General features: G+C 44.5%; 1 protein-coding gene and 1 non-coding gene across 7 annotated transcripts in view; both read left to right on the top strand.

Moving 5' to 3' along the window:
- The window catches only part of ALDH18A1 (aldehyde dehydrogenase 18 family member A1), a 41,127-nt gene extending 27,252 nt beyond the window's left edge, over positions 1–13,875 (top strand). For all 6 annotated transcript variants that reach the window (XM_045438344.1, XM_045438345.1, XM_045438346.1 and 3 more), the window contains exons 12-18: positions 2,123–2,343; positions 4,732–4,869; positions 6,735–6,930; positions 7,036–7,157; positions 9,173–9,359; positions 10,385–10,480; positions 12,889–13,875. In XM_045438344.1, coding sequence (XP_045294300.1) covers positions 2,123–2,343; positions 4,732–4,869; positions 6,735–6,930; positions 7,036–7,157; positions 9,173–9,359; positions 10,385–10,480; positions 12,889–13,070 — 1,142 coding nt within the window. In that variant the 3' untranslated portion in view covers positions 13,071–13,875. The remainder of the gene's footprint in view (positions 1–2,122; positions 2,344–4,731; positions 4,870–6,734; positions 6,931–7,035; positions 7,158–9,172; positions 9,360–10,384; positions 10,481–12,888) is intronic.
- An 11,916-nt stretch (positions 13,876–25,791) lies between these two features.
- Positions 25,792–25,897, top strand: LOC123577643. Its single transcript, XR_006701985.1, has one exon. It is a non-coding gene; the product is annotated as a U6 spliceosomal RNA (small nuclear RNA).
- The last annotated feature ends 1,512 nt before the right edge of the window (positions 25,898–27,409 follow it).

Below are 27,409 nucleotides of genomic sequence, written 5' to 3'. Positions count from 1 at the left end.
ATAAATAAATAAAAACTTTTAGGAATGTAAAAAAAAAAAAGATTGTTATAGAAGAAATTTTATATTATGCATCATTTTTATTAAAGGCAGCTTGCTAGTATTCAAATTATGCATACAATCTCCAGCTCCTTTCCCAGATACTCTAGTACAGCCCTCCAAAGGAGCTTTTTCTGTACCCACAGGTCATGAGCCATGGATACTATGGCAGTTTCAGGACAAAAAAGAAAAATACTGAGGACTATTTTAGACATTTCACTAATAGCAGCCAACACCTACTAAGTAAGGCCTTTCTGTGTGAAGAAATCTTTGATGATAATCTTATACAGTTCTTTAAAGTAAAAGAATTAAGGGCGCCTGGGTGGCTCAGTCGGTTAGGCATCCGACTTCAGCTCAGGTCACGATCTCGCGGTCCGCGAGTTCGAGCCCTGCGTCGGGCTCTGGGCTGATGGCTCAGAGCCTGGAGCCTGCTTCCGATTCTGTGTCTCCCTCCCTCTCTGCCCCTCCCCCGTTCATGCTGTGTCTCTCTCTGTCTCAAAAATAAATAAACGTCAAAAAAAAAAAATTTTTTTTTTTAAAAAAAAAAGTAAAAGAATTAAGACCCACTGAGGTTAAAGCTGTTGCTCAAGGTCACACAATTAGTTATTGGCAGAAGTCTGACTTCTGACCTCAGTTCTGTCTCTCTGGAAATTCATAAGGACGCATAATGGCTTACAAACAAAGTCCTGGCTATACATGAGCATGGTGGTCCCCTTTGACTTGCTAAGCCCTTTTTAGGAAATTTATCATAAGAAACTATTTCAAGAAGAGAAAACTGCTCTGTATGTAAAGATTCTTGGAGCAGGGTTATTTATCACACTGAAAATTAGAAACAACCTCAGTGTTTAACAACATAGGTCTGGTTAAATGTGTTAAGCTGTCAACTCAGTGGAGTATGTAGTAGTAATTATAACAGTTTTGGCAACATGGAAAGCAAATATGCATTGTGAGGTGGAAAACTAGAATGTAACATTTAACATGCACTGTGTTTGAAACTTGATATTAACACATAGGGAAAAGTGAAGAAAACGGGTTGATATAATTGGTTGGTAAAATGATGATTCAGCTTTTTTCTTAATATAAGGTAGGTTCCTCCTTTCCTAAGTAGAAAACTTTGTATTTTTTTATCTTGGTGGGTGTGACTATAAAAAAGAAAGAAATTTTTCATCATCTCATTTCAGCATTAACCATAGTAATGATTTGTGATATGTGATTCCACACGATTTTCCCTGGTACATATACATGTGTATATATGAATATGTGTGTGTGTGTGCAGAGAGAATCACACCATGCAAACAGTTGTATTTAAATTTAAAGAAAATTCTGAATATGAACTTACCATTATTAGGAGCACCTTGGTGGCTCCGTTGGTTAAGCATCCAACTCTTAATCTCAGCTCATGTCTTGATCTCAGGGTCATGAGTTTAAGCCCCGTGTTGGGTTTTGCAGTGGCCATGAAGCCTACTTAAAAAAAGAAGAAAAAAGTGAACTTACTATAATTCTATTTAAGTTTTTATTTCAAAAGGAAACATCTTTATTGCTTCTGATTATAAAAATAAGGCAGTCATTATAAAAAATTAAAATAATGCAGAAAGAGATCATCACTGTTCTTGATGGCTTCCAGACATCTCCACATGCATATATGCAATATTTGATAAATAGGATATTATCATACATGCTCTTTTGTAGTTTATCTTCTTCAAAAACTATGTCCTGGACAGCTTTCCATGTCAGTACATATAGATATTTGTAATAACTGCCTGGTAGTTCATTGTCTAAATGTTTAAGCAGAATTTGATTTTATTATATAAATACTGTGACAAGTATCCTCATTACATGCAAGTTTGCTCATGCGAATGACAAATTTCTGGAATTGAATTTGCTGGCACAGAGGGTATTGGTGTACATACCTTTACGTGTGAAATATACTGCCAAAAGCCCCCTAGAAAAACTAAGTGGCATGTCATTGTCTTCTCAAGACCCGCTAAATTCGTGTCTGTTCCTAACACAGTGCCGTGTGTTCGGTAAAGCAGCTGCAGCCTGTCCAGAGCCACTCCTTTATCATGTGTTCCTCACACCTCTTCAGGGAGACTCGCAGCTCCTCTGCTGAAACGTTTGAGCCTCTCCACATCTAAATTGAACAGCCTGGCCATCGGTCTACGGCAGATCGCAGCCTCCTCACAGGACAGCGTGGGGCGTGTTTTGCGTCGAACCCGAATTGCCAAAAACTTGGAGCTAGAACAAGTGACTGTCCCAATTGGAGTCCTGCTGGTCATCTTTGAGTCTCGCCCAGACTGTCTACCCCAGGTATGTGCCTGCTATTGGGGTAGGGAAAGAATATATTTTCAGGACCCAAAATCTTCCAAAGATGGTTTTCTTTTTTTTCTTTTTTTGGTGAGAAGTTCTTATCTTTTTTTCTCCCCCAGAGATAAGTTTTTGAGACTTCTCAGGTGGTTCTTAAAGTAATTTATGTTATTGATCCTTCCAGCGATTCTAAAGTAGGTATTCATATGTCCATTTTACAGTTGAAGAAACTGAAGCTTATAGAAGTTACTATTCCTGTCACACTTATAACAGATGCATCTTCCCTAGCACAATGCAGGAGCACATTTCTGTATGTCTTCGCTCACTGGGGCACTGTGTTCCCTGACCACAGAAACCCTGCTAGCTTACTGCAAGGTCATTCATCTTGTAGCTGGTTTTACCCATGTGAAAAAGACCCCTTTGTTCTCACTGTCACAGATGGCCTCCTGTAGGTAAATCTCTCAGGAAGAAGAACTTCCAGTAGTTAATGAAAACTAGAATGCAACCCTCTTTAAGGAATTTGACATATTACAGGCTAATGTTGAGAAATCATGTGTTTAAAAGATTTTTTCCAAGAAGCCATGCCTTGATACAGGGTGGCATTAGAGGGTTGTTCCACTGGTTACCCTAAACACTTTAAAATTTGGGGATAATTTTCCCACCAGACTGACCAGTAGGATGATACCAGCTTTTTCTTTTCACTAGCCGCAAAATCTCAAAGAGAATATCTATTTAAAAACATAAAATAGGGGTGCCTGGCCAGCTCAGTCAGTAGAGTGTGCAGCTCTTGATCTCGGGGTTGTGGGTTCAAGCCCCATGTTGGGCATGGAGCCTACTTAAAATAAACAAATAAATATCTAAAGAAAAACAAAACAAAAACAGCACCTCTTTGCCATAGGGCACAGGGTGAGCACAGGAGCCTGAAATGCTTTGTGGTAAATATTCCCTGACATGACCTAAAACCAGATTGTTCACCCCATACCACGGGGTCTGTCCTCAGCCCCTGGTGGGTGCTGGGATCCTCACCTGGGATCTTAACTCTGGATGGCATCACAGAATCCATGCATTGTAAAAAATTGTATGCAGTTCTGTGTGCTAGTGCATTTGTATAGAGAAGATTTACATTACTTTTTATAAGGGGTCCATGAGCAACAAAACCAATAAAGGATTAAGAGCCACTAATTGAGATTAACATGCTCAGGCAAGGTTTTTTAGTAAAGTTCCTTTTATTACATTATAAAAATGGGAAGATTTTCATTCATCCCAAGAACATTCAGAAAGTTAAACTTCAGGGGACTCCTGGGTGGCTCTGTCAGTTAAGCATCCTAGACTCTTGGTTTCGCCTCAGGTCATGATCTCACAGTTCGTGAGTTCGAGCCCCACATTGGGCTCCATGCAGACAGTGCAGAACCTGCTTGGGATTCTCTCTGTCCCTCTCTTTCTGCCTTTCCCCCACGTGTGAGTGCATGCATGCTTTCCCTCTCTCTCTCTCTCAAAATAAGTATATAAACTTTAAAAAAAAAGTTAAGCTTTAGGCCTTAGATGATCAGGTCAGAGTCATTAACTCTTTGCTTTAAGAGGGTAACTAACCCTCCTCCTAGGTGGTCTGCTTTTTCACTGGAGTATTTCTGCAAACAGGTGTGTGCCCAGAGGGGGCAGTGTGCCTGCACCAGCCAGGGGCTGAGGACAGATCCCGTGGTATGGGAGTCCTTGGTGAACAAGCTGGTTTTAGGTCATGTCAGGGAGTATTCACCGCAAAGCATTTCAGGCTCCTGTGCTCACCCTGTGCTCCCTGCTTGTGCTCCTTTCCCAGAAATCACCACAGCTTGTCCAGGGTCTGACGGGTCTCTAGTCTGCTCCAGGTTCTCAGCACCAACATTTAGAGCTCTCAGAATAGTTACAGGGCCAGAGGAAGATGTGGCCAGAGAGGCCACCCAGCCTCGACCAGAGGCAGCTAAGCTCCCTGTCCTCCACCAGGGCCCAAGTGGGGAGGGGGCCATGTGACGCTGGCCACTTAGGTTACTTTGCTAATGGTGCTAAGGAAGCTGTATAGTTTAGTTCCTGAGATTGGGTGCTTTGGCTCTGGAGTCAAGACTTCTGGCCCTGCCAGTTATAAGCTATGAGACTTTGAGGAGTCACCAACTTCTCTGGGCTTCAGTGTCCTTATCTGTAAAGCAGGAGATAAAACAAGTATTTAATTCACTGGAATATCATGAAGTTTGAACAGATTAGGCCTTATAAGGGCCTAATGACAGGCCTTATAAAAGTGCTCAGCAAACACTGTTAATATATTATATAATAATCACTATAGTATATAAAGTGCTCGGTGAATGCTGTTATTATTACTGCATTTTCTCTTTGGTTCACTGCTCTCTCCCCTTTGATCTGCAGGTGGCAGCCTTGGCTATAGCAAGTGGTAATGGCTTATTACTCAAAGGAGGGAAGGAGGCCACACACAGCAACCGGATTCTTCATCTTTTGGCCCAAGAGGCCCTCTCAATCCATGGAGTCAAGGAGGCCATACAGCTGGTAGGTCCCTGGGAATGAGCCACATCAGACCCAGAGGGGTTGCGTTTGGCGTTTGGGTGTTTGAAGCAAAGCTTACTTAGGTCATGTAAGGCGAAGCCATTTTTATAGGCAAGCTTGACCGGAACAGGGGCTTCCTGGTCCACATGGGTCTTCAGTGGCTTAGTGATTTAGGGCAAGTCAGATGAGACAGATTTTATGAAAGGTTGTCATAAACCATCGTGCAGCATGTAAGAATGAAGTCATGCTATTATCATTATTGTTATGCTCATTATTTTAACCACTGTCTCACTCTCCTCAGTCATCAGGTGGAGTTTTTGAACTAGACAGTAGTAGGTATAGCTTACTGAAAACTTGCTGTGGGCAAGGCAATTCCCATCCGTTGTCTCGTTTAGTCTTCACATAAACCATAACAGGAATGTGCCATCAGAATGAGGGGGAAAAACAGGCTCAGTGGTGAAAGTAACTCACCTAAAATCACGCAGTCTGTTGTAAAGTTTACATTTGAACCTGGAATTAGCCTTCTCTTTCTCCATCCTTCTCTTTCTCCATCAAGATCCTTCTCTTTCTCCATCAAGGCCTACTTACTCTGACATTCCAGGATTCTGCTGGTTGCTGGGGCAGTGTCTATAAACCCACTGCATTACGTGCCCCATAACAGGAATTGGGTTTTTTTGTTTTTTTTTTTTTTGTTTTATGTCACCACAGGGGGTGGAAAGGGCACAGATTTTAGGGATTCAGATCCCAGCTCTACCACATCCTACCTTAATCAGATGGGTTTCCTCCCACCCCCACCCCTCTTCTTATTGATGTATAACATCCATACAGTAAAGTGTACAAATCTTACCTGAAAAACTCTGTGACTTTATCCAAATATCCGCGTACACACATACATAGCCACCAGCCATATCCAACTGTGGAACACTTCTAGCACCCCAGAAGGCTCCCTTGTGCCCTTCCTGATCAGTATGCCCCACCACCACCAAGTAGCCCCTTATTTACTTCTTTCACATTCTTTTGCGTATTCTTGAACTTCATTATAAATGGAATCATACAAAATACACTCTTCTGTGTTATGTTTCTTTTGTGTATCTTTGTGTCTGTGAGAACCATCCATATTGTTACATCCAGCAGTAGTTTTCTCTCTTTATCACCATGTGGTATTCCATGTATGTGTGTATACTGCAGTTATCCTTTCTTTTGTTGGCTAACTTTTGGGTTGTTTCCAGTTTGGGGTTATGCAGAAAAAAATTTTACAAACATTCTCATACGTATGTATTTGTGTTTCTCCTGTAAATAACATGACCATATGGGTGAATTAAAAATCAAGAGGAAGAGAAAAGGCCATCATCATCTCAGTGTCCTGAAACCAGGGCTTCACCCCAGGGGAGAGCTTGTCAGCGGCACCCGTGGAGAACCAGGACTCCTTAGCAAGACCCAGCCAGCCCTGAAGGCTGTGGTTGGAGAAGCCACAGGGCAGCACCTCCGTTTTGATCCTCCTGGCCAGCCATAATCTGTAGCTCCTCTGACTTCCAGAGGTAGCACTTGGTACCTTGGTACCATTTTGAAAATTATCTGCCCTGAGTTGCAGTGCGTTGTGTCCTAGTCGTATCTTTCCTGCTAGACTCTGAGCTCTTAGACAACTGGGACATGTCCTCCTGTTTTGTAATGCAGAGCACAGCACCTAATGTGTAGTGTTTGGTTAAGTATTTGGTAGATGATCAGGACTCTTATTTTTGGAATAAGTTTTCACAGCACCTGATTTACTTCTCCCGAGGTACAGACTTTTATCCGTAAAAGGGGTGCTGCTACTTTGTATTTCATGAGGTCAGATGTCATTTTTCTGTTTTTATTCTCTACCTCTTCAGGTGAATACCAGAGAAGAAGTGGAAGATCTTTGTCGCCTAGATAAAATGATAGATCTGATTATTCCACGTGGCTCTTCCCAGCTGGTCAGAGATATCCAGAAAGCTGCTAAGGGGATCCCGGTGATGGGACACAGTGAGGGGATCTGCCACATGTATGTGGATTCAGAGGCCAGCGTCGATAAAGCCACTAGACTGGGTGAGCTAGATGGGGCCTCTGCTGTGTGCAGGCAGAATATTTAGCAGATCCTCTGTGACTTGGGAGCATGTTAATAGAAACAATTATTTGTCTTCCTTCTTTCAGTCCGAGACTCTAAATGTGAATATCCAGCTGCCTGTAATGCTTTGGAGACTCTGTTAATTCACCGAGATCTGCTGAGAACACCATTATTTGACCAGATCATTGACATGCTGAGAGTGGAACAGGTACAAGTCCACAGGACTCCTGTGTCCCTTCCTGTCTTCCATTTTGAGATTTAGAAGCCTGTGGGTAGCTGCTTTACCATTTAAGGCAATTTAAGAAGCAATACTTTTGAGCATCTGCTGTGTACAGAGTTCTATGCTAAGTACACAGAGAGGAGTAAAACCTATCCCTGCCTTCTCACAGTCTAGCACAGAAGAAACCCATGCTCACATAGCTGTATTACAAAGTGGAACGTGGTAAGTGCTAAGAGAGGTCAAAGATAAGACAGATCACGTGGCAGCCCACTAAAAGGACTGTTTCTGGAACCATTTATTCAGGCGGCATAGTTTAAAGTTTATGTTTCTGAACACGCTTCTGTTGGATTTGGTTTGAAAAGATCGCACAGAAAAGTTTTCAAACCAGAAATTTATATGTGTCCACCTTGCCACTAGGGCCTTCAATTAACCAATATTAATGTACTTAATACAGTGGTATTTGGGAGTCCACAATTTGTATGATGTTCTCTCTGGAATATTTTATTACCATTCCATTGAGGTTATAAAAACCAGTGCCAGTAAGTTTCACACAAGTGTATGTTCCATCTTAAATTCCTAATTGCACAAAAAAAAAAAAAAAAAAGATGCTCTCCAGGCAAAAATGGATAGTCTTAAGCTTTCTGGCAGAACACATTGTAAGCTTTAATATCTGATGCCATGGCACCCTTTCAGAATTATGTAAATAAACACAGTATCTGGATAAAGTGGCTGCTGGCCTTGGTTGCTTTGACCCTGAGTGTGTATCACTTCCCTTTCATCCTTTAGCTGGAAGAGAAGGCTCTAGTCAGCTTGTAAATGGACATGCTCCCTGTGAGAACCTGAAAGGATTGTTTTGAAAATGAAAATACACCACAAATTAAAATGGGGTCAGATCACGTGATCACTCATGTTTGGAGCCTTACTTGACATTACTGGCACCTATGTATGCCAAATACCACACTGGACTGGGCTGGACTAGACAGGAGGAAACTCTCCTTTAGCCAGGAATAAACCCCTCCAGTCCTGATTCAGACACAAACCTATGATATTCTTAGTCATTCAAGGTCAAGATTGCCTTGAAATTCCTCAGATCAACATCAGTCAATGTGTGTACCTCATCTTTGTGTTGCGGGAGGTAAACCAGCAGGGTGACTTGCCCAGAGTGAGGGCTCAGGGATGGGTTTCCTGTCCACGAAGAAGGTGGTTGGACCCTAGGCCCAGAGAAAGTGGGGTTGCAGGTAGAAGGGCCTCAGGAGCAACAAGAACAGGACATGCTCTGCTTGTTGTAACTTGAGCAAAGGCAAAAGCTTGGTCCCAAAGAACCAAGCCATGGGAGGTCTCAGAGAGTGAAGCCTAAGTGGGATCAGACTTATGACTGGGGCCTTCAGTGACCAGCCTCCAGTTCTTAAATTCCTCCAGCCAGGAGCAGGATGGTGCTGAGCTGAGCCTAGAGCTGGGGCCTGACTGACAAAGTTGGAAATCTGACAGGTAACCATGGTTTGAGGCGGTTGGTTACCAAGTGCTCTTTTCCTCTGAAGCACACTTAGGACTTATCCAGAGAGAAGGGAGTAGAAATATATACAGGCCATCTCCTCCTTTCCATGTGAGTCCAAGACTACGTGTCCCGTATGCAGGGAATGGGATTTTTATAGCCAAGTGTTCATTTTAGTAAGATGCCAGCAGTCAAGGCTTATGTCAGTAGCCTGTTAAATGCCTTGCACATTCTTAACATTCAAAGGCTTCCTGCTTAAATCCCTGCTCCAGTTTTACTGAAGGCCCATTGCTGGCAAGTGGCCAGTCAGCATTTTCGAAAGCAGAGCATCCTGGAGGGTGGTGGGCAGCTCCTAAAAGGAAGTCGAAGGCTGGTTTAGTTGTCCAGGCCACGGCAGCCACGGGCTCTTCCCCTGCAGGCTCATCTGGCTGTTTGATTCTAGACAAAGAAGAGTGAACTGACTGACTGCTCTTGGGTTTATATTGTTACCCCTCGACTTCCTCTGTTCCAGGTGAAAATTCATGCGGGCCCCAAGTTCGCCTCCTATCTGACCTTCAGCCCCTCCGAAGTTAAGTCCCTCCGAACTGAGTATGGGGACCTGGAATTGTGCATTGAAGTGGTGGACAGCGTCCAGGAGGCCATCGACCACATCCACAAGTATGGCAGCTCGCACACAGATGTCATCGTCACGGAGAATGGTCAGTGTGCGTGTGCGCACGTGCTTCAAGTGTGCAGCACCTGCTTTTTCTGCTTTGGTCTCCGTGGGGTCCAGCACCTCTCAGCCCTTCTGGCTGCAGGAAAGCATAGTCTGAATACACTAATGATAATACCTGGCGTTGGTTGGATTCACGGGTCTGCTGCGTGCTCTCACATCTGCCACATTATATTGTCACAGCAGCCCCAGGGGAGGAGGTGGGGAAGAGATGGTTAGCTCCACTCTGAAGATGACTCCCTCTGTGTCACAGGTATTACCTTTGAACTTCTACAGCAGTCTTTCCGGGTTATGGGAATAAACCCATTTACAGCTGAGGAAACCTACGCTCGGGAGGTTAAGGGCAGAAGCAGCTCACCACACTCATTCACTCCACAGATAAGTACTGAGAGATACACGTAGGTGTCAGGCACTGGAGGCCCAGCAGTAAAGGCAGCCAGTGGTAAATGGCCTCCTCCGAGGATCTACAGACGGTTTATTGGGGAATCACAACACTACCAGTTTGAATAGCTGACGTTTACTGAGCACTTACGTGTGCTAGGCTCTGGGATGAGTGCTTTGTGGATGCCAAGTCATTTTATTCTCTATACAACCCTATGAGCTAGGTAATATTGCCAGTCTGCATTTTGCTCTGGCACAGAGAGCTTCAGAAACCTGCCCAAGGTCACCCAGCTATTGAGTGTGGAATTGGAATTCAGACTTAGGCATTCTCACACTGGAGCCTATAAATAATATAGTCAGGCCATTGCAGCATCAAGGGTATGTCTACAGGGGGAGATCTGGACTCCAACCCAGTCTTTCCCAGGCAGCTACTCTTTCCATAACAGGGACTGATGAAGCTGGTTAACCTTCTTCCTCTTTAGACTTTTTACAAGTCTGCGTGTTTAATGTGTGGAGAAGCTCTTCAGGGGCCTGGGCCCAGCCCCAATCAGTCACCAGTGCATGACTGGAAGGAGGGATGTTCTCCATGGGTTGGTCACCTTAACTCGGTTTCTTCTCTTTATGCTGCAGAGAAAACAGCAGAGTTCTTCCTCCAGCACGTAGATAGTGCCTGTGTGTTCTGGAATGCCAGCACTCGCTTCTCTGATGGCTACCGCTTTGGACTGGGTAAGAAAGATTCTGGTCATAAGAGAAAGGAGACCCTTTGTGAATCACTATGTGGTACAAAGAGCATAGTGAGGGTGGAGGAGACACCTCTGCTTTACAGTCACATGCTTGATCAAGATGATAGGGACAGAATTGTGGGAGGGAGGTTGATGAGAAAGAATAGTAACAACAATGAGCCAGGAGAAGTCCTGTCTGTAAACATTTTGCATGCTAAGAAGGTAGGTACTTGTCTTTTCTTTTTCATAGTTCTTTGAGATTCAGAGAAGTGAAGTAACTTGCCCAAAGTCACCCAGCTGTCTTTTAGACCCAAACTTGTACAAGTCCAAAGCCTGGGTTGCTCCCACTACTGTATGGCAGACCACAGCATGTCCACATGCACAGGTTGTGACAGGTGTACATGCCAAGGTCTCTCAAGAGCACTGCTGTGGCAGACTGCTTCAAAGAGACGTAGCCAGGTTGCCTGAGAGTGAGGAGTTCCCCATGAGGACAGGACATAAAAAGGGTTAATACGTATGCTGGGCATTGGAAATAAACAGGTGAGCCCAGAGGTGCAAGGGTGACTTCTAAAACAGACCTCTGAAATAAAAAGCTTCAGAAAGACACCCTCTCCCCTTCTGTTTAGAAATAAAACCTCCAGGGGCACCTGGCTGGCTTAGTCAGTGGAGCATGCGACTCTTGATTCCCGGGTTGGCAGTTCAAGCCCCACATTGGTATAGAGATTACTTAAAATTAAAATCTTAAAAAAAATTTTTTTTTAATAAAAAGAAAGAAAATCTCTATTCCCCAGTATAAGGATTTTTCAGTGTCTGGTTTTCAGGGGTGCCATTATACAGAGCTCCAGTAAGGCATTTATGACACATCTGAGCATTATTTCAACACTGAAAATAAAACATTTTAATCTTTCTGAACTCTTAAATAGATGATCTGCCTAGAGAAGTACTTCTCATTGAATTACAGAAGGTAGTTAAAGAGAATTTTACTCAGTTATTCTTAATCATTAGACCCTTTATCGTTAGTTGCCTGTTTCTGTTATGTTGGGCTTTTGATTTAATTATATCAGTTGCACTGATTTTTGTATTCCCTGTTATTGGAAGAAGAAATAGCAGCATACTTTCAAGGACTGAGGTGCCCAGGTTTCAACTGAAAGCCCACGATAGCGGAGAGCAAAAGTCCATTGTCTTTCCATCACCTACGTAGAGCAAACACTTAAACACTGGTTGAGTTAAATTCTTATGAAGCGCGTTGATAACAGTGACAGGTGATGTTTATTGAGCATTTACATATTCCTTGCACTGTGCTAAGTATATCACATGCATTGTCTCACTTAGTTCTACATAACAGATTCTATTATTTTCCTCATTTTCCAAGTGAATTGAAGCACGAGAGACTGGCAACATGCCCGACGTCATGAGGTCTCTACGCTATTAAAGCAGAATTTGAATCCAGTGGTCACATGGTCCATGCCAGCTACCACCCCCAAGCACATCCCCACTCAGGTGTCTCTGCCCCTGCTGGTCTCTGCCTGCACCACCTCTCCACCTGCCCCTCCCCTGCCCATCTCCTTGTCACTGTTCAGCTTTTGGAGGCTCTCCCTAACCACTCCACCTGTGTGAAGGCCACCCTGCCCACACGGTCTGTCACAGCACCCTTCCCTGCACTCCCATCACCACATGAAATCATTTGCTGAACCGTTCTTTGGCTGCCTTACCCACAAAAGTATAAGCTCCATGAAAACACCACCTCACGTCATTTATTCACCACTGCCTCCCCCAGGCCCAGCACGGTGCCTTGTACATAGTACTTGCTCAGTAAAGTTGTGACACACAAGGGAACCCTGCCTCCACTGTGTACCATGCAGAACGCCCACCTAGACTCAGGAAGACCCTTAATGCCCGAAGTCTAGGCCTAGAGCAAGAGAGAAGGAAAATGAGCAGTCACCTCTTGTGTATTCAGTAACTGTCAAATGAGTACATGTGCTAAGAATTCTGGGGGATACTGAGAACATGTCCCTTACATTCTGGAACTTAAAGTTTGGGGGAAATGTTCTTCATCTTTATACTGGACATTGTTGTATACCTCAAAAAATGCCCAAATGTCAAATTGTGATACATAGTCCAGACCCTAAGCAGATATCAGAGCCAGCACTCCTAGTCTTGTCAAAATGCATTTGGGATAAAAGTGCACGAAAGAGGCCCACACAGTGTGTTTCCTTAGGAGGGGACTCCATTGTGATTCATAGTAACCAGAGAGCACATTGACAGGGACCATGGAACTCAGGTGGGTCTGGGGAGGATGGAGTGGGCAGGGTGAGAGGGTGCCAGGTCGGGAGAAGAGAGAGCTGTGGGTCTGGTGGACGGACAGGAAGCGGAGGCTGGGGAAGCCGCAGCCTCATCCGTGCTTTTTCTCAGGAGCTGAAGTGGGCATCAGTACGTCACGGATCCACGCACGGGGACCAGTAGGATTGGAGGGACTGCTCACTACAAAGTGGCTACTGCGGGGGCAGGACCATGTGGTCTCCGATTTCTCTGAGCACGGAAGTTTGAAATATCTTCACGAGAACCTCCCTGTGCCTCAGAGAAACACCAACTGAGAAGAGCTGGGAAGGATTCAAGAGGTCTTCACAGTTAAGATGGTCTTCAGCATCTCGTCGTGTCCTGGATGAGCCAGGTGCCATCTCCCACTTCCTAGAAGGGTCTGCCTCTGGGAAAGTGTACCACGAAGCTTTTGGGCTCAGTGTGACAACACCGCCCTTGGCTAACGCGCGTATTCCAATTCACCCTTCTCTACGTTAGAAGATAACCACCGTGGACGGGGACTTTGCTTCTCACAGTCCAGTTCCCTGCAAGGATAGAAGCAGAAAGGTGCAGCTTCCCCCCATAAAAGGCAATGGAAAATCATGGCCACTTTTACCTTTTTATCGCCTCAATGAGGTAATGTCTCCCCTGGCGTTTGGTTGGCGCTAGAGCCCATCACACCTCATATGTCTTTCCACATTTCATTTCTTCACGCTTACAGTCAGTTTCAGAAAGGAAAGATTTGGAATTTAGAAGAGGGGCAGCTCTCCTTTTTGGCATTCTCATCAGAAACAGTTGCAAAAATGGACTGAATCATTTCTACCAGGAAGATTGACTTTTTGTATTTATTGTGGAGTAAATCTACGGAAGCATTCCAGATGCTCACCCCTGTCCGGACCCAGAGGACCCGGCGTTACCCAGAATGCAGTTGGAACCTGGAGCTGCGAGTCCCAGGAAGAAGTACCTATAGCAATCATGCTTGAAATTTTTATATGAATTACTTTGTCTCCTGCCCTTTCCCTCCAAAACAAAAATTAAAGGGTTATTTTAATACTTTGGATTCCTCCCCCTTTTTGAGAAATAAAGTTCTTATGAAAAGCCTGTGTGCATGGTTAACATTCTCGTCCTTACTTGCCGTTGCCCTCTTCTTCCTCTGCCCTCCCCGTGGTCCTCACACCCCGCTGTTATGCACTGGCTCTTCTCTGGAAGTTGGTTGGGGAGAGTCCATCTGCTACATGTGTCAATGGAGGCGGTACAGGCAGATCTCAGGACGGACCCAGACTGAGAGAGGGGGAAGGAAAACAGGAGATGGAGCCCAGGAGCGTAAGGACTGAAAACGGGAAGGACTGAAGAGCGGCTACGATGTGAAGAGCAGCTACAGATGTGCTGCCATTGTGCCAAGGTCCACACAGCATCCACTTGGCCACAGCCCCAGCTGACATCCTTAGTTCACTTTGGATGACCCTCCCTCCCTCCATCTAGCTCCTGTTTTATTAGGGTCCCTGGTGCCTGACGGTCTGCAGTTGAAAGCTTTCTTGTCTCGTGGGGGTCCTCCCAAAGAAATACGCACTCACTTCTATGCTTCTTATCCTCTGAGGATGTCTTAGGAGCACAGGAATTACAGTGTCGTGTGGAACATGTTCCCAGACTCGTTCCAAACTCTACTTCACATCCAGACCCTTAGATGGTCTGGCAAGCCACCCTGCCTGCCCTGCCCTCTGAATGGGGAATTCTGGCATAGCTTGCCTGAAAAGGCAATAAACAAAGTCCTGCTTAACTGTATGGCAAATACCACAATCAGCTCCCATCCAGACAACAAATACCCCTGGAGTCAAAAATAGAAAGTGACCCAAGAAGGCCAGGGCCCTTGGGGAAGACTCCACTGAGGAGGCAGGCCTGGATCTGGGCCATGCGCAAGATGAATCACAGGAGTAAGGAGTGGGCAGGGCATTCAGGCAGGGGACTGGTGCAGGCAGAAGTCCAGAGCTAGGGATGGAACACAAGTCTGGAGCAGCGAATACGCTGACGTGGGGCAGAAGTTCGTGCGGTGTACAGAAAGGTGTTCTGTCCCAGACTGCTGAGATGGGTACAATCCCGAGGGGAGCTGCCCTTCTTAGGGCAGGGCATGGGAATGGGGTTTGGGCTGGAAAACACTGGTAAAGCCCAGTCATCCAACAAGGCCATTTCCCCTGTGGAGCAACCTCAGGCTTGGTCTTTTTCTACAGAAGCCATGAGCAGACTGCATTCTCCCATTTTCAACCCAAAGTGAAGAGATCGCCAAAGGAGGATTGGGAGGCAGCCAGAGCCTCGCAAGTACCCCTATCTAGGCAGTCTTCAGTACTTACTTGTTTGGCTTTTATTCTGAAATCCCTCCTGTGGGCCTTCCCTTTTCCTGGCTACCAACTCCTGACAACAAACAGGCTGTTGAAACAACCAGTTCTGAAGCTCCCACCTCCCCCACCAATGGGGAAAAAAAGCCCTCTGGGATAACAAATGTTCTTCAAGCCAAGTTTACTTGAGTTTAGGGTTTCTGTTACAGCCAAAAGTATGTCAGTGATACAGTATATACATAGATTATGTGGCATTTAGAAAAGTAGATGGAGAGATAGGTGGGCAGCCAAGGACTAGATTATAGTAAGTGTTATTTGTCTGCTGTGTATCCCTTATTTTGTGGAATCATCTCCTGCATTTTGCAGTAATCCCACTCAGTCTCTGTGATTCAGGGGAGGTTAATGCTGATCTGCCCCTCCCCCCCCCCCCAACCTCACTATTTTTAGTGGCAGTCACATGGTTCTGATAAGTCAGAGTACTCTGTTTCCCTGCTTATACTGATTGCTTCGGGACTGGGCATATGATGATTTAAACTTGGCCAAATGGCATGCTAGTAGAACTAAATTTTTACTGCACTTATTAGGAAAAACAAATTGTCCTCATCCTTCCATGTAGAGGAAAGTATCCAACACAGGAAAGGGAACCAGGGGATAAATAGAGACTTTGCCCACCTGGTTTCATCAGTGCCTGAAATCCACCACTGGACTCAATGATTTCCTTTTCTTTTGCTCAAGCTAGTTTGAATTGGGTTGAGTTTGAGTTTGAGTTCTATCCCTTTATCTTAGAAGACTCTGGATAAATATCCCTGTGTTCAGGGGCGCCCGGGTGGCTCAGTCAGTTAAGCATCCAACTCTTGATTTTTGGCTCAAGTCATGATCTCGCAGGTTCGTGGGATCGAGCCCCATGTTGGGCTCTGTGCTGACAGCTCAGAGCCTGCTTGGGGTTCTCTCCCTCTCTCTGCCCGCCCCCTCTCAAAAGTAAATAAACACTTTAAGAATATATATATACCTGTGTTCAAATCCCTGCTTTGCCACTTATTAAACAAGTGACTTTGGACAAGCTACTTCGGTTCTGGGAGCCTCGGTTTTCTGGGACTATAACACCTCCTATGTCATAGGTGGTAGCGTAAGTTTGGCACAGCATGGACACTTAGCAAGCGCTCAATAGGCGCGAGTTGATCACTTGTGATTTTTTTGGGGTGCCCAGCTATGGGCTTGGCTCTGTACTCCACAAGAAACCAGAATTTTCTCATGTTACTCATGAAGCAGTTTTCAGAAGCCAGACTTTCCCATCCCCGCTTTATCTGGTCACTAGAAGCCCAGCTTGCCCTCCACGTGAGTAAGGAGGAACAGCACTGAGCCTGAGATCAAACCTTTCAGTATGTAGAGCACATGGGCAGATGCTACTGAGAACAGTGTGAGCAACAGAGACCTGATTTGGGGTCTGGGAAAGAGAAGGTGAATGTCATGCCCTGCCTGAAAGAAGAGGTGGTCCTTGTTTGTCCGAGAGGAGCAGGCCTGCTCTATGCAGGGGGTGAGAGCAAAGCAAGGGACCATGGGTCTCTAGACACTTAACACGTGAGTGCTGCAGTACAAAGTAGAATACGTGCAGCGTGTGTGCTTCTGAACTAGAAATCCATTCCCAGATCTCCAAGCAAACACGAAGATTTTGCATATTCAGATGAATCCTCTGGCAGTCTTGCCTAAGACTTCAATCAGGTCTCTTTTTTGACTCGGGGCAGTTGTTGATAGGATTACTACTCAGTTCTGTCTCTCCAATGCACCTGGAACAGACATTTCTGGGTAGTATTTTGGGCCCTGTGTGGATAGTGCCCATGAGGCAGCAACTGTGGGAGTGTTTTCAGGTACAAGTACCTCAGTTCAAACTAGTTTAACAAAAGAAAGTGTATTTATTGGGTTATATGACTGAGGAAGTCGACACGTAGTTCAGATAGGATTTGATCAGGGTTTGGCTCTGTTTCTCTATAGATCTCTATAAGTCAGTGGTTCTCACACTTGAGAATCTCAGAATCACCTGCAGTGTTATTAGATCACTGATTCAGTAGGTCGGGGGTAAGGGCTGAGAATTTGCATGTCTAATAAATTTCCAGCTCCTGCTGCCACCACCAATCCAAGAACCACACTTTGAGAACCACAGTTCCAGACATCTGCCAGCAGCAAGCTGGCTGTGTTGTGGGTTGGGGGATTGGGAGGTGGGAGGGGGCATCAAATAAAACTACAATCCAACAAAAGTCCTAAGCTCCACTCTTATTAAACTGGCCTGAATCCATCACTGTAGTAAATGTAGGAATTGAGTTGCATTGTCACAGGAAATCCAAACAACTGGGACTTGAACTTGATAGTTCATTCTTTGTCTCATGTAAGAAGTCTGGAGGTAGGCATCCCAGGGCTGAGTCTGAGGTGAAGGCTCCGTGATGTCATCAGGCACTCGGGCTCCTTTTGCTTTCTGCTCTTCCATCCTAGGGCAAGGCCCTCTTGCATATGATAGTGGTATCCCTACACTCGGTACTGTGTTCCAGATAGCAGGAAGGAGGAGGAACCTCAGGCAAAGGAGTATGTGCCAGCTGCCTCATCTAAGTGACTTTCCAGGAAGACCCATCCAATTGCTTGTCCAGAACTGGTTCGTGACACCCCTCCTCACTTCTACAAGGGAGCTGGGAAGTGACTTTTTTACCTGGCTGTATTGTAGCACCAAGAAGTAAGAGTCTATTGATAAGGAAGAAGGGAAATTAGGTAGGGGAGGAAAATTATCCTGATTCAGGGAACTGGAAGGGGGATCCATTCACCTAAACAACATGGCTGATATGGAGGAACTGTTTCATGCAGCCATGTGGGCAACTCTAGCTGTAGGGGAGGTTGGGAAATACAGCTTTACAGTTGAGCACACTCCTACCTGAACAAAAATCAGGATCCTCTTCACAAGGAAGAGAAAATGGTAACCATTGGGTAAGCTACTAGCACTGTTTGTCACAATTACCTTAAACCCCCTCTAAGGAGTGGATTTTTCTAGAAGCCTCCTTTGTTTCCTTGAGCTCATTGATGAGTTTTGTAAATCACGTTTTGTGGTAGGATGTGGAAAAGCCTAATTGCCCTGTAGGAGATGGAGAAAGGACGAAATTCCTGGGCACTCCTGGAGAGTAGCAAGGGAGTTAAGACTTGCCCCAGGCAGAGAGTACAGACTGAGGATCTGCAGGAGATTAGACTAGAGAGAGCTAGACCACCAAAGTATTAAAAAAGCCATCTGTTTGTAAACTGATGGCTCCATGGGGGTAATTCTCTTGGAGGTTCTCAAATTTTAGAGAAAGGCAACAGTAACAGGAGTCCAGTTATTCCACAGAAGTAGTCCAGTGACATATTGGAAAGAACTTGCCTTTGGGAGTCCTACTGACCTGTATTGTCACCTTTAAATTGTGTGAACTTAGCAGAGTTACTTTTACCAAAATGGCCTTCAGTTTCCTTATTTGGAACAAGTAGAGGACTAACACCTACCTGTCAGGAGAGATTCCGGCAATGGATTGAACACACAGCTCAGGGAAGAGGCTCCATCAACATTATCCACAAAATTAGCAATAGGGCCCTTCCTGGTGTATCTGTCTTTGTATTCCCCAGTAGCCCAGCTGGGACCAATGCCTATAGGTGCTCCCTGACCACCCAGTGAAACAGACTACTTTGGCAGAGTTATGGAAGGGAGGGAGGGTGCTCTCTGAGACCCTTGGACCATTAGGGTCTTGGTATGAGAGTGGCAGCCTAAAATGATCATACATCTTTGCTGACCCCAACTCACTTCTAAACAACTGAGGAGTGCCATCATTCTCATCTAGTCATGAATGTGAACATGCTCTTGGAGTCCAATTATTGGAGTGGAAGGTGGGTTACATGTTACAGTGTCTTTTCTGCTAGTGCTTCTGCCAAAAGTCAAGGAACAACTTTATAACTGCTCTTGCTGGTAGAACTCCCTCTTTAGTGAGAATGATGTTTAAAACATCACTGAATACTCACTGAGCACCTATTATGTGCCATGTGCTGAGAATAGGAGACACTCCTTCTGTCCAATGGTTCAAAGCTTAAGCTGTCTAGGGAATTGCTGCCCTACCCCAAGATAGCTCTTCTCCTTAACTCCCAGTGTTTATAACCTATTTGACTCCCGTTCCTAGGAGAACTCTTTGGCTAATAGGAAGGCACTTAACTAGACAGACCCACTGCAGGCTGGAAGGGAGGACTGTGCACTGCCATCTCAGAAGAAAAGCAATTCACTCCTTTTTCTGTCTAGCCCTAAGATCCCTCTAACACTAGAGGGCAGTCTGGCCCCATGGACCTAAGGAGGTCTCCCCTATACCCCACTGCCATCCTCAAATGATTCACCTGGAGATAAGTGCTGGCACAGTAAAATAACTTCCAGAAACCAATTTACCTAAAAGGTAAGAATGCAGGCTGTTTTTCAGGTAAGAGACAGAACAGGGTTTGGGCCTTGATTCTACCACCTTCTAGCTGTTTGACCTGGGGTAAGTGTCTTGACTTCTTGGAACGTTGATAATGCTTCCCCATAAATGGGTTTTGTGAGATTATATGTAAAACAGCACAGTGTCCAACCTATGGTAAACCTTCAATAACTGTTAGCTGTTATATTTATTTTGTTCTAAGGAATATCTTTCTCTTAATTCTGGATACTCCTCTTTTATTTAAAGTCCATACATCTCTTCCTAGGAAATGTGGTTGGGGACCCGCTAAGGAGATAGCTATTGCGTATCAGCACTATAGTAGGAGCCTTGCATACGATGTCACACAATGTGAATGAAGGAATTGTTATCCCTAGTTTACAAGTACAGAAACCGAGGATAAGAGAGGTTGAGTAAATTGCCCAGGGTCACACAGTGAGGAAGTAGTAGAACCTAGATTAGAATCCAGGCAGCTGGGCTTCAGAGCTCTTCCCCATCACAGCGGGCTGTAGCAGTAGTAGTTTCTTGTACCTTAACCCAAGGTAAGTAGTAAGGCTGAAGAAGGGGGTTGCCATGGCTACTAACTAGACCCCTTTTCAAGTAATCAGATCCTAGGTCTGCTCCAGTTTTGCAAGAGGAGATGCTTGTCTGGAAACTCTCCGCAGCACCTGCCCCTGGAGGGAGCTGGCTGCACCTGAATTATTTAGAGAGTCTCTAGACATTTGATATAATGAGCAGGTGTGGATGCTTCTCTGACTTTCCCTGACATGCCTTTACTTACCCCTTTTCCCTCCACATACTTGCCTATGAGAAAAGGAACTATCAGCCTTCTCCACAATGTGTACGTCTCTCTCCTCCCAAAAATTGTGGACCGTTTCCTTTGCAAATTTCAAAATCATGTTGATTTGAGTGGAAACTGGTGTAACTAAGACCCTAACTAGTAAATGGATAAATTGTCTTTTTCTATTGATATACAGTATCTTTTCCCCTATCCTAAGCTTATACAAGTCAAACTAGAAGACTGCATATGTATAAATAAAAAAAAACAGCAACTAATAAAAATGTTCACAGTATAGGTTACACCTATGTAAAAAAAAATTATGCTTAGAAAAAAGACTGGAAGGAAATACGAATATAAAGGTGGCACTTGGACTCTAGATTTTAGCCCATAATAGCATATGAAATAGCACAATAGCAGTTATTACTAAATCCAATGATTAGGGTCACGGGTTTTCTAGGATCTGCTCCCCACTCACCTGGCTGCTCACATCCACCCCTTGCCTTGACCATCCATCCATCACGTTCTCTCTCTCACCAGGGCAATTGCCCTGGTAGTGAAGAGTCATTTCCACCTCTGCTCCTGATCCTCTGTATCCAGTCTGTGACTCCGTATTATTATCAGTATCCTTCACAGTACCCCAATTAGATTTTATGTGAAGTCAAACTGAATCCATTGAATCCTAGCTAATAATATTTTAATCATAGATCTCTTTACAACCAACTATTTGAAACAATTAGCCATTAAAAATCTTGTGTTTAAAGAATATTTATTGACCTGGGGGGGGGGGGAGGTTCACTACAAAATGTTGAATAGAAAAAACTAGGCAATATAACAGTATAAATTTTTTAAATAGTATAATTATATTAGGGCGCCTGGGTGGCTCAATCAGTTGAGCATCCAACTCTTGATTTTGGCTCCAGTCGTGATCCCAGGGTCATGGGATCGAGCCCTGCAACCAGCTCTACACTGAATGTGGAGCCTGCTTGAGATTCTCTTTCCCTCTGCCCCTCTCCCCTCTCTTTCTAAAATTAAAAGATTTTTAAATAATATTTAAATAATATAATTAATATTTTCCAATTATATTATAGATATTTGGTTAGAAAAAAAGACTGGAAGAAAATAAATCAAAATATAATGAGTGATTGATTCTTATCAAGCAATGAGACTACTAATGAGTTTTATTATTATACTTTTCTAAGCTTTTCTAAATTTCTGTGTTACTGCTTGAATTATTTTTAGAATATTTTTCTCTTTTTTTTCACAGCTACTAGTATCTATTCCTATGGGAAATAATTGGTACAATGGTGAAAATAAAGTTTTTTATAACATCTTTTAAATCTAAAGAGGGGTGCACTTGGGTGGCTCAGTCAGTTAAGCGTCCAACTTTGGCTCAGGTCATGATCTTGTGGTTTGTGGGTTCGAGCCCCGCATCAGGCTCTGTGCTGACAGCTCAGAGCCTGGAGCCTGCTTCCAATTCTGTGTTTTCCTCTCTCTCTGCCCTTCCCCTGCTCATGCTCTGTTTCTCTCTCTCTCTCTCTTTCTGTGTCTCTCAGAAATAATAAATAAATATTACAAATAAACAAACAAACAAATAAGAGAGGCTTATTTTTCCATCCCACCCCCCTTTGCAGTCTGTCTTTTGCAGACAAGAAATCAAGGCTCAGAGGGTACGTCCAGACTGGTGCTCAGGGATTGTGGCCCCACAGGAGAGACCGAACCAGTTAGTTCTAGGACAATTCCAGCCTGTGGTTCTATCAGCTAATGCTCTGGTTCCCCTACCTTTTTGTACTCACAGCCCTCCCAAAGCAAGAGAACTTCAATAAGCCATGAAGTTTTCCTGCTCCAGGTACTTCTCTGGACTCTAGTTTTCCTTCTCTGACTCACAAATAAGGCTACATCTCTGACTCTGTGTTTCCAGATTCTGTTTCAATGCAGACAATTAGATGGTAAATAATTCAAGAGAACGGAAACTGGCAAAGTGGTGTGTGATGTCCAAATAGCTATCTTGTTTACCCTCTGGTGTAAACTTCAGGCTCATCTGCAAGTCAGGAGCCCTAGGAGTAGGTAAAATGTGCAAACACAGGAATCTTCCTGTTTCCATTCCTTCCCATTGTTGAATATTGTTGAGAGTGGGAAACAGCTTCCCAGTTTGGTTAGCATAAAACAGCGTGGCTTTGGCAGACAGACTCAGATAACTTGGGCAAGTCTGATGTTCCTCCCACAGTGGGCTGGGTGTCCAGAGTCCAGAAGCACCATCTGTCCTTGGGGTAAGGATTCATGATTTCAAACTGAGGTCTCAGCACTATCACCACCCATCCTCCATTTCTTCCTTCTGTGCAGTGAGGGAGACCCCTTTCACTCGGCCCTTCTACACCCGCCCATCATTAAAGGAGCAGTCTTAGCTAAGACTGAGTTACAGGTAACATAATCCACATTTACCTTGCTTAAGAAGAAAAGGATTGACCTAGGGTGTCTCATAAAGCCAAGGGCAAAAACATAAAGCTGGCCCAGCCTCTCAAGAGACTGGAACTAGCTCAGGCGAAAAAGAAATTTGTGGCTCAGGTAACCAGGGACTCCAACATCGTCTGGGCGCTCCTATGCTTCTCCTTTCTGCGTGAAGACTTCATTTCCTCCTACTGGAGACTGGCTTCTTCCATGAGCATGAAAGACTGAGCCAGTGGAATATTCCAGACTTATTCTCATGCCTTAGTCCCACACCTCCCACCTACTGCAAAAATAAAAATGTTCTGGCTCCCCCTTCCAGTGCAGAACTTTAGTTGGTCTACTTGGGTCACCTGTCCTTGCTGTAGTAGAGATGCAGAAGAGGGGCCATGGCATGATCTGGGCTAATTCAGCCACATATGCCGTTATGACCATGCCATGGCTAAATTTTGAAATGATTTAATAGGACTTATTTTTCTGGATAGAATGCAGTAGGTAGCAACAATTCAATGTTCCTGCTGAAACAACTAGAAAAAAAGCTGGATAAGTTACAGAAATACTATTTTAAAAGATATTAGAGAGTTTTGGTAGCAACAAGGACTGATGAGCTAAAATTCTGGAGAGAAAAGAGCCTTTTCTGAATGAATTGATAATCTCTGACCACTTTCTTCCCTTGGGGAAATTGCCAAAACTGGGCACAGGCCAAGGATAGAGGTTGACCCAGGCATAAGGTTTTTACTGGGACAAAGAAGTCAGTAGAGCTTTTGTTGGACGGTGTGATCTGGAGGAGCCTAATAGTGGAATCTAGAGTAGCTCTAAACACATGCTTAGTTTTCCCCACGGGGGACATTTGCTGAATTCTGAGATGGAGTGGGAGACACTGCACTAGAAGTATCTAATAGCACAGGGAAATTTCCCAGACTTTCAGTACATAGGAAACAAAGTCCTATTAGAAGGAGGAGGGCTGCATCAAACATAAGATGGGTGTCCCCTTCAAGATATTTGCTAAATTAAAAAAATTTTTTTTTGATGTTTATTTATTTATTTTTTTTTTTAAATTTTTTTTTTCAACTTTTATTTATTTTTGGGACAGAGAGAGACAGAGCATGAACGGGGGAGGGGCAGAGAGAGAGGGAGACACAGAATCGGAAGCAGGCTCCAGGCTCTGAGCCATCAGCCCAGAGCCCCATGCGGGGCTCAAACTCACGGACCGCAAGATCGTGACCTGGCTGAAGTCGGACGCCCAACCGACTGCGCCACCCAGGCGCCCCTATAACTGATAAATGCAGTATCTGAAATTAAGAACTGATTAAAAGAAATATTTCCATACCTGTTAATTAATACCTACTGGCCTAAGCCTCTTGAGTTTCCTATCCTCCCCCTCCATGGCCATGTGCCCCTCCCTGGACAGCCTGGACTTCCTCATGATCCAGCAACTCCAGAGTTTAGGGCTGATCCAGCCAGGGGCCTCCAGGACCTGCTACACCACTGATGCAAATGTCCCTTCTGATTGGTTGGCGTCTGTACTTTCCCGTCGTCAACTACAGTAAAACCTTGGGTTTCGAGTAACTTGTTCTGTGAGTATTCCGCAAGACAAGCAAACATTTCTGATAAATTTTAACTTGATAAATGAGCGATGTCTTGCAATATGAGTAGTATGGTATGCCAAATGTCACGTGATCATAACTGAGCCAATGGTTCTTAAAATTCGCTTTGATATACAAGTGCTTTGGATTACAAGCATGTTTCCAGAACTAATTATGCTCACAAACCAAGGTTTTGCTGTATTTTGATGTCACTTCTTGGCACTGTCATTGAAAGTCCCTACCAGAACCAAATGATTGAAGTTCAGGAAGAATTCCCTGAAGGAGGCAATACCAGCATAAGAGGAAAAATGGAAGGACATGGAAAGGGATATTTGTTCACTTATGATACTCAGAAAGCCAGAAATCTGAGACTGAAGCCTGCTGTTTGCTAGTTGGCATTGTTTTATGTTTGCTCCCCACCGTGGCTAAAGAGAATTGAGCAAGCCATGAGAGAAGGGGTTGAATGAGGTGTCCGCGTAGCTGGGTAAGTTTGCTCTGTTGCTAAGTCTCTTGTATCTGACTGACTGGTAGTCCCCACACCAGTTCTTCTCCAGAAGCAGCCAGGATAGCTTTAGTGACTTAAGTTCCTCAAAGGCAAAAGAATCTGGCGAGAACAACTGCCTCCCACAGCATAGGTTAAGAGAGCAGGTTTTAGAGACAGCTCTAGGTTCAAATCCCACATCTGCCATTAACTGGTTGTCTGACCTTGTGCAAGTCACTTTATCTCCCCTGTGCATCTCACAAAGTTTGTAGCAAGCACTGCTGGTTAACTAGCAGTTTCTTCCCTTCTCTGCTGGGAGAGGCCTCATTTTTTTTTTCTCAGAGTGTTTCACTTCTTTCCCTCTCAACTTGGGTTGAATTGTGCTTCATCTAAGCCCATTGCAGTGATCTTACTCGTGTCAATGATTGGATTAGGTATGTGTGTATGGTGCAGTTCTGGCCATTGAGATGAGAGGGATGATCCAGGGGAAGCTTCTTGGAAAGCTTTTCTTGTACTTAAAAAAGAGATGCAAGGAAGACACTATCCCTCTGCTAAACTTTGTCTTGTTTCACGTGGCTCCTGGAAATTCAACAGCTATTCTGCAGTCATGAGGGGTACTACCCTGGAGACCAGGGCCAAATGAGCAAAAAGGTGGAAAGAACCTGGGTCCCTGATAACATCGTGAGCCTCTAAGTTAACCAAGCTTCAAGCTGCCCTTGCTAGGAACTGCTCATTACAAATAAAATAACTCATTTCCTTATGTTTAAGCTACTTTGAGCCAATATTGTTTTTGAGGATTCGGTTCATAAAATAATTTAAGTAAAGCACCTAGCACAGTTCCTAAAAGAACTTTTTATCATTATTATTTCTATTTCACTTAGAGTTTCAGCTCTGGTTATAGGGGAGGATAATAAGTCTGACATTTAAAGATGTGATGATAGTGTTCACTGTGGCAGCACTTACACTAAAATTGGAACAATACAGAGAAGACTAGCATGGCCCCTGTGCAAGAATGACACCCAAACTCGTGAGCGTTCCATATTTTAAACAGATAGATAGAGAGGTAGATAGATAGATAGATAGATAGATAGATAGATAGATAGATAGAGATGTGATGATAGGGATGGGAGTGTCAGAGGTAAAGGAATGAATCCAGGTGCTTTGGCTCCTTGCCCAGTGCTCCTTCTAACAATGGTTTTAATTAAGGATTCTGTGTGTGTGTGTGTGTGTGTGTGTGTGTGTGTGTGTGTGTGTACGCGCGCGCGCACGCATGCACTCGCAGGCAATAGGAACTAACTTGGGTTAGCGCAAACTAATAAGCAAAAAAATAATCTTTTCAAAGACTGTTGAGTGTGTCACTCAATTAAAGGAAGAGATTAACAAAGAAGATCTAGGCAAGGAAGGAATTAGGACAACTCCAGACACCTCAGCAGCTAGCATCCATGCACTTCATGCCATTGATGTGACTGCTTCAGAAATGTATGTCTCTGCATCTCTCCTTCAGGATTTCTCAGATGAGAGAGTTTGGGTGAGGTGTCTGCACCAAGAGTAATCAGCTATGGCCTAGGGGCAGAGTCACACAGATGTGACAATTGAGGGAGGTCACACTTGGTTATCAGGACCCTTCTGAAACAAGACAAAACTATGGTGAGCCCAAAATGTGCCTTGTGCTGCCACCATGCCCTTCCAAAACTGCAGGTTTCCACCAACCTTAAATGAAAAGCAGCAGCCCCAGGCCAAATTCTAAACATGCTCATAATTCAATAATGCCAAAGACAGTCTTTTTTCAGGATGTCTCAGAAAGGAAGAGGAAGAATGGGGCAAGGGACTAGACTGGACAGGAGACTCTAGAGGTCCTTTCTCAGGGCATCCAAACACTGACTTGGAATGTCCAGCCAGAAGGACCAATGCTGCCCTAACATTTGCAAAAATGCAAACAGTCCCATGTGCCCAAATGTCTAAATGTTTAAAAGCTATAAATTAAGCTATGCCCACTCATGTCCTGGGCTCCAATCAAGCTTTTCTCTCTCCCCCAGCCCACTGCTTTGAGATGTGGAAACTAAAGTAATAAGGTTCTCCCTGGGTTGTTCATGCCCTCTGAGCTGTAGGTACCACAGACATGCCAGAGCAGGGCAGGAGCTGGTCCCAGGCCCCTGGGTGGTGGCTGGATGCATCCAATCCCAGGATATAGACTGACTCAGTCAAGCTCCCCAAAAGTTAGGGCAGGCAGATTATCCTCCTGCACACCTTACTTTTCCAATTCAATTCAAGAGTTCCAGGCAGTTCTAAGTGCCTCCCAAGTCTACAGCAACCCAACCCAGGAGAGAGTGGGGAAGGGGGAAGGGCAGGAGGGTAGTTAGAGAGGAATAAGTTCTGTCTCGAAACCCATTTAGGTTGACTTGGGGCTCCAACTTAAACTGAAGTAGGCACTCTTTCCTTGATTTCCCAGGGCAGAAGCTGTGACTTTTGTCTCCCATCCCTCCCACTCATTGGCAGCCTCAGCCCTCATCCTCTGCCCTGAGGGGACCAGTTGGGCCCACACATGTCCCCTCCCTTCC

This window comes from Leopardus geoffroyi, chromosome D2 (genome assembly GCF_018350155.1).
Source record: "Leopardus geoffroyi isolate Oge1 chromosome D2, O.geoffroyi_Oge1_pat1.0, whole genome shotgun sequence".
Lineage (NCBI taxonomy): Eukaryota > Metazoa > Chordata > Mammalia > Carnivora > Felidae > Leopardus > Leopardus geoffroyi.
Note: the sequence above shows the minus strand (reverse complement) of the source record. Positions and strands in the feature narration are given on the sequence as shown.